General features: G+C 56.2%; 2 protein-coding genes across 2 annotated transcripts; both read left to right on the top strand.

Annotated features, from left to right (window-relative positions):
• Window positions 1–248: 248 nt before the first annotated feature.
• On the top strand, window positions 249–4,016 carry LOC119094015 (uncharacterized). Its single transcript, XM_037217110.1, has 6 exons — window positions 249–404; window positions 1,787–1,869; window positions 2,281–2,538; window positions 3,315–3,398; window positions 3,474–3,605; window positions 3,996–4,016. The coding sequence occupies exons 2-6, from the start codon at window positions 1,810–1,812 to the stop codon at window positions 4,014–4,016; spliced, it is 555 nt and encodes a 184-aa protein (XP_037073005.1). The 5' UTR covers window positions 249–404; window positions 1,787–1,809.
• A 69-nt stretch (window positions 4,017–4,085) lies between these two features.
• On the top strand, window positions 4,086–6,298 carry LOC119093936 (nucleotide-binding oligomerization domain-containing protein 2; the record flags this gene model as incomplete). The annotated part of the gene is made up of 4 exons (XM_037216995.1): window positions 4,086–4,287; window positions 4,991–5,131; window positions 5,553–5,921; window positions 6,167–6,298. Coding segments are annotated over exons 1-4 (708 nt in total), but the record flags the coding sequence as incomplete, so codon positions are not given.
• Window positions 6,299–6,458: the final 160 nt, after the last annotated feature.

Genomic DNA, 6,458 nt, shown 5'->3' with positions numbered 1-6,458 from the left:
GGAATCAGCGTGTAAAGGAGGCCCTGTACACCAAATTTGGGGGCAATCGAAACACCCTGCAACGTCGATCTGGCGATGTTACGCGCCTTCTAACTCGGAAATTACGCAAGATCCCACCCCAAAGACGGTGATTTTCGGAACCAGCGCGTCGGGAAGATCATGCACAACAAATTTTGAGGCGATCGTGACGCCCCGGGAATATCCAACTGGCAACTGGACATCAATCTGCTGCTAGATTGACGGACGTGCTAGACTGACGAACGTAGTTACCGAACACACCTTCTTGCCGTGAATGGCGCGTCGCGTTGTGTGGGGGCGGGAGCGGCTGGCGTGCACGTCACTTTCGGCAGAACCGTGGGCGGACTGTGGGAATCGCGGCGTTCTTTATCCAGGCTGAGCTCAAGGTGTGTTACGTGAGTTTCAGGTGGCATCTGCATTAGGGTGTCCCGGAGATGGCAATATGATCATGTTTTCTGCTGCAGTGCGAGAAGTACAAGGTGACATAGTTACGACGATAGTAATAGCCTTATTCCTCAAAGAAAAACCCGGAGAATGTAGATATAGTTGGATTGATATTTCGGCAGGTATCAAAATCTGCTATCGAAACAATAGCAGAAGTAAAGTCTCACCTCTGCTACTGCTATGTGAATAATGTAGTGGATGTTATCATTTATTGTTTTTAGGACAGGTAAAGCAGTAATCAAATTTGAGCATTTTTATGAATATTTGTTATCCAAAGCTAATTTTAAGTTCTAAATTTATTCCAAGCATTTTGATAAATTAGTTCCGAGGAATTGAGCCTGCCTTGGGTTGGGCTTGTTACAATGGCCCCACCATGGAGTTGGGAAAGCATTGTTCAACTACTGAACTTCATGGCAAAATGTTTATATTCTGCAGATGGGCAATGTCTGTGCTCTCCAGCATTATCTGACCTTGAGTGGTGCTGTGTCTCACAGTAAGCCATCTCAGCCAGGAGAAATAGTGAGTGTCACAGTTAGTTGAATCCACCCATTCCACCATGGGTAAGCAGGGAAGTGTGTGGTTTTAGTATTGAAGTTACATGTGTGGTCATCTCTATGCTCCTGATTGAAATATTTGTTCATAAAAGTAGGCATTTTTGCCTTCAAATGTTTTTAATTGCCTGTCTCAGTTACATAATTGATGCATTTGAATGTGCTGTTGACAAAACTGGAACCAAGTGAAACCAAACTGCTGAAGGTAAACAAAAGTCAATTTGATTATATATATATATATATATATATATATATATATATATACATATATATACATATATGTAACCATGTATCTTGTCAGTATGGTCAGCTTTTCACTTGGAACTTCACTACCAGCATTTAATGAAATAATTCACTTTTATTCACTTTCATCTGATTTTTTGCTGAATGTAGCACAATCATCTTCCTTCTGCAATTTGTTGAGTTTGGAAAATAGGGTTGGCTTTTGCATAGTGGCAGGATGGTTGGTCATACTGGAAATTTTGTGTTATGATTTGTGTGATATATTTCCATCAAGTGAGTTTTGGTCATAACCATGAAAAACATGCTAGGTCATAAAGGTCTCACAAAGGTCATCAGGGAAAGTCTCATGGTGAGTTTTGGTCATGACCATGAAAAACACACTAGATCATAGAAAACAAAGACAAAAACACATACTAGAACATCAATGTGCCTGCCTGGGGATGCCAAAAAATGTGTTTGGATTTGATTTGTCCTTGACATGTATCACTGCACAATTGAAAGCATGGACAACATGTTCTCAATGTTTCCAGATGTTTCTGAAGAATGGAGCTGCATGCACAGTATGATGGACTTCCCATATATTGATGAACAGGTGCCAGATGAGTCCTCACAGGTAATGTGGGTTCATAAGTGTTCTCTAGCAATCAGTGGAGCCATGTATACATGCATTTGACCATCACATATAGAAGTTTGCTTGTACATATTTGTGTGTGAAATAGCAAGCAAGCACATCTGCTACCTGAACTGCCTGGGCCAAAGCCAGATAGGAAAAGCCAGCACCACTTTCAGGTTTCAGTTGCTAATGATGTTCAGCTTGGTCAGTTTGTCAGCACTGTCAGCATTGTGTCCTGAGAACAGACTTGTTTTCCCCTGCAGCTGCATTTTTACCTGTGTGGTTAGCTTTCCTGGTGCTCTCTCAGCCTGTGGTATATGTCCGAGCTGGCACCAGCTGCTGACAGTGTGACATGCGTGCCCTGGAGAGCCCTGCTTGCCACTCTCACGTTCATCACCGTGTGTGGCACAGCAGCGGGCGCTGCCGGTATGCCGGGCGCCGCAGCGGCTGCACAGCTGGTACTCTGAGTCGTCAGAGGACGCGGCCGTCGGTCGCGGCCCATTCGCCGACGAGATCAGCGTCAACAACCTACTGGATGAGGCCGGCAGCTGGTCGGCCTGTGAAGAGGAGGAGGCTGGCCAGCCGGACTGGCCGGTCCCTTCGCAGCCCGACTCTGACCCGGTCTCCACCGTCAGCGACGCCGTGCCCGTCCACAACGGCCTTGGTCAGGTGCGCACTGCCCACCTGGGCACTGATGGACTGGGTATTGCTGGTCAGGACGCTGCAGCTGTCCCAGTCACTGTTGTCCCAGGCACTGTTGTCCTAGGCCTTGCTGTCCCAGTCACTGCTTTCCCAGGCTCTGTTGTCATAGGCCTTGCTTTCCCAGTCACTGTTGTCCCAGTCACTGCTATCCCAGGCACTGTTGTCCTGGGTATTCCATCCCAGCTACTTGTCCTGGGCGCTGTTGTCCGTTTTCGTCCGGGCCACCAGTGTCCCGGACATCACTGTTCTGGCACTGCTGCCAGGGGAATTAAAACGCCGCCGCGAATGCGTCGCGGGCGCCCGGTCACCAATTGGCAATCAGACAGTGTGTGTACCATGGGACGTGCAGAGTTCAACGTCCAATGCCGGTGTTCGCTGGTGGTGACGCGTCTGCGGCAGACCGAACGGCTTATCAGACGTTTGGTCACTGATTGGCACCAGACGACGGCTGCCAGCGACTGTTGTCATGGCAACGCAGACCACGCCATCCGCCGTCTGGTCACTCCCGGGGCACCGATTTGAAACATGGCTTCTGGTCGGCGTTGGCCCCAGGGATTGTTCCGTGGCGGATGTTGGTACTAGTGGTAGTCGTTTGCTCGCTGCCATGCTCCTGCAGGTAACTACAGTGACTATTGTTGGTCGCTCCCACGCCCCTGGCGGCCGCAGCGATTGTTATCTGATCGCCACAGCCAACAGTGGCTGTTGCCCAGTCAGCACTGACCACAGTGAATGTTGTCTCGCAGGCGCCGGACAGCGGCTACAGCGACCAGAGCAGCGCCCAGACACAGGAGTGTGACACGCCATGCCACGGCCGGTCGGCGGCGCCGGCCGGCCGCCACACCAACGGCGCCGTGCCGGGTGCGTACCCGACTGCGAGCCCGCTGGCCGGCGGCGCCGTCGAGACGCGACCGGCGCCGGAGCGCGAGCTGCCCAGTCTGCTGCAGGACGTGCTGGCCGCCGTCGGGCCGCCCAGCTACGTCGGAGACGTCCGCGTTACCGGCAGCAGCGATGTGGTCATCGGCAACGTCATCAAAGTGCAGCTGGCCGGGCAACCGTCGCCGCCGCCCTACCCGTCGCCGCCCGCCGACCTCGACAAGGTCGGTCGGCGGCGCCGGCGCCGGTGGGCCTGCACGGGCGGGACGGGCGCGCGGCGGGCCTGGTTGGTGGTGCGGTCGGAGGCTGGCGATGTTTGTGACGTGTGGTAGTTGGGATAATGCTGCGAACCAAAGGCAAACGGGCCTAAGCGTCATTCTTTGTAAATGAAGTTATTTGTATGATTCTTTGGAGCTTGATGAAATGTATTTTGTGGTGAAAAGCAAAAATGCATGGCGCCTGCTTGCTCTACTGCGCATTCCAGTACCGAAACCATTATTACCGCAGTCTAGCTGATGTAATTGATGCAACTGAGGCGCGATGATTCTTAGTGTGGAAGCAGCGGCCTCTGACGGGATCACCTCGCTGACGGCCGCCGGGTATGCGCAGGGCTCGTCGCCGGCGGCCAGCAGCCCGCTGACGGCGCTGACCGGGCGCATCGTGTCGCACCTGCGCACGCGCTGCCTGGACACGCTGACGCGGCTGCAGCCGATCCCGTGGTGTCCCGAGTTCCGGCTGCCACTGCAGGAGTACTTCATCGCGCTCAGCCTGGCGTCCATGTCGGCACGCGGCGAGCGGGTGTACCAGCCGGTGGAGCTGGAGCAGATTCTCGCTCCTCTGACGGTGAGCAGATCCTCGTGCTGACGGTGAGCAGATCCTCCCGCCGCTGACGGTGAGCAGCTTCCTCCGCTGACGGTGAGCAGATCCTCCTGCCGCCAGTGGTGCGTAGATCCGCTGCTCACAGTCGATGGTGAGCATGTTGTTTCGCTGCTGAAGATCAACGGGCGCTCTTACCACTGGAGGTCGGCAGGCTTTGTCGCCATTGATTTGGGCAAAATTATCGGACTTCTGGCAGTGAACAACCCCTTTCACTGATGATGACGCTCTCCCTTACCGTTGACTGATCAGAGCCTCTGTCTAGTGGTACCGATATTCTCTGATCCTGGCCATGACCAGGTGCGGACAGCGCTCACAGTAAACAACACCACATCCTGACCAGGTGCAGCACCTTAATCAGGTCAGCTGTGCTCTCTACCTGCGTAAGAGCGGCGATACGCGTTATCCTACGAGGGCGTAACAGGTCGCCCCCTTACCTACAGACTCGTTTAACACGAGCTGTGCACTCTCGCAACGTTCCAGTCTACCGGCCAGGATACGGCGATGGTCCCCGACCGCGTGGCCTTTGTTGGCCCCAGGCCAGTGGAGAACTGCTCCCTGCCTGGAGTGTACACAGCTGGTGTGACTCGGCCAGCCGGCGCCGGCCCCGGCGTCGGCCCTTGCCGTTCCGGCCGGGGGTGTGCTGAGCGATGTGTCCCGTGTCCGGCAGGCGCACGAGGCTGGCGTGCCGGCCCGGCCGCGCCGCATCCTCGTGGAGGGCGAGCCCGGCTTTGGCAAGAGCACGCTGGCGCTGAAGCTGCTGCACGACTGGGCCACCGACCGGCCGTCCTCCTACCTCTCCGGCTTCCAGGTCAGTCGGCCGACCGCGCCCCGGTGCCCGCCGCCGGTGGCGCCGCGCCTCGCTCGGGGGACTTGTCCAGACGGTGCACTGCGGCGCCAGCCCATGGCTTTGAACTTTGGGGATGAATAGCCAGCTGTTGCCGAAAGAGGATCAGAGACGCTCCCGTATGCCAGCGCCAAAACAGTTATGACTGGTTTTGTTTTCAAGTACTGTGAGATCAACAGACAGCTGGGGTTCGATCATAATAAAGGGCCTTTGTCACTCCCTCAATGGATCAGTCCATCGGACTGACAAAATGCAGACACTGTCGCGTCGTTTGTAAGCACGATGGTTGTGAATGGTAATGGGTCCATGTAGATTGTTTTGTTGATCTGTTGTACAATTGGCTGGATATGTCGGGCACGTGTGAGCGCTGTTCCGTCCGCCGCAGTTCGCGTTCCTGATCCCGCTGTGGGAGTTCAGCGGCTCGCTGTATAACTTCCTGCACCACGAGCTGCTGCCGCGCCACATCGTCGGTCGCGACCGCATGGAGCAACTCTGGCAGTACCTGGCAGAGCACGAGGACCGCGTGCTCTTCCTACTGGACGGGCTGGACGAGCTGCGCGACGAGCAGCGGCCGGCCGTGGCTGAGCTGCTGGCCGGCCGGCTCTTCCTCAACAGCACGGTGCTGGTGACGTCGCGTCCCAGCCACGTGGCCGACGCGCTGCCCTGGGTGCACCGGCGCCTCGTCATCCAGGGCTTCGAACGGCCCGACGTGGGCCGCTACGTGCGCCAGTATTTCGGCTGCGTGCAGCGACCGGCGGGCGTGGCCGGCCTGGAAGCCGAGCTGCGCCGGCGGCCGGCGCTGCGCGAGCTGGCCCGCTGCCCGCTTCTCTGTCTCTGCTCTGCGTCGTGTTCGAAGACTGCGACGGCGCCTTCCCGAGAGCGAGGCGCTGCTCTACCAAACGTTGTTCGACTGCCTGATCCGGAGGAGTCTGATGCGGGCGCGGTGAGAGGCCCGAGGCCGGTGCCCTGCCGCCGCGCTGTCTCTGCCTGCTGCGCCAGTTTGGCAAGATTGCTGTCCAGCTGTGCCTGGAGGGACGCGTCTTCTACACTGAGCAGGAGATTGTCAACCATGTTCCTGACCGCGAGGTGTTCGAGTGGGGCTTTCTGACGCGCGTCGTCAGCGTGTCCAAGGTGCAGAAGCGCGACGCGACATCTATCAGCCGCTCCACCGCACCTTCACCGACTACCTGGCCGCGCTGTACCTCTCTTCGCTGCCCGACCAGCGCGCGCTTCGCGAGCAGATGGCGCCTGTGCTGACGCACCTGGAGCGGCTGGACGGCCAGCCCAAGGC

The sequence above is a fragment of the Pollicipes pollicipes genome, unplaced genomic scaffold (assembly GCF_011947565.3).
Source record: "Pollicipes pollicipes isolate AB1234 unplaced genomic scaffold, Ppol_2.1 Scaffold_1349;HRSCAF=1579_pilon_pilon_pilon, whole genome shotgun sequence".
Taxonomy (NCBI): Eukaryota; Metazoa; Arthropoda; class Thecostraca; order Pollicipedomorpha; family Pollicipedidae; genus Pollicipes; species Pollicipes pollicipes.
Note: the sequence above shows the minus strand (reverse complement) of the source record. Positions and strands in the feature narration are given on the sequence as shown.

What these genes read in the sequence shown, in the direction of transcription:
- LOC119094015 (XM_037217110.1), top strand. Translation starts at nt 1,810, where the DNA reads ATGCACAGTATGATGGACTTCCCATATATTGATGAACAGGTGCCAGAT. An exon ending in TCCACAACGGCCTTGGTCAG is followed by an intron (nt 2,539 to 3,314) that starts GTGCGCACTGCC and finishes GTTGTCTCGCAG; the next exon opens with GCGCCGGACAGCGGCTACAG. An exon ending in ACGGCCGGTCGGCGGCGCCG is followed by an intron (nt 3,399 to 3,473) that starts GCCGGCCGCCAC and finishes GGCGCCGTCGAG; the next exon opens with ACGCGACCGGCGCCGGAGCG.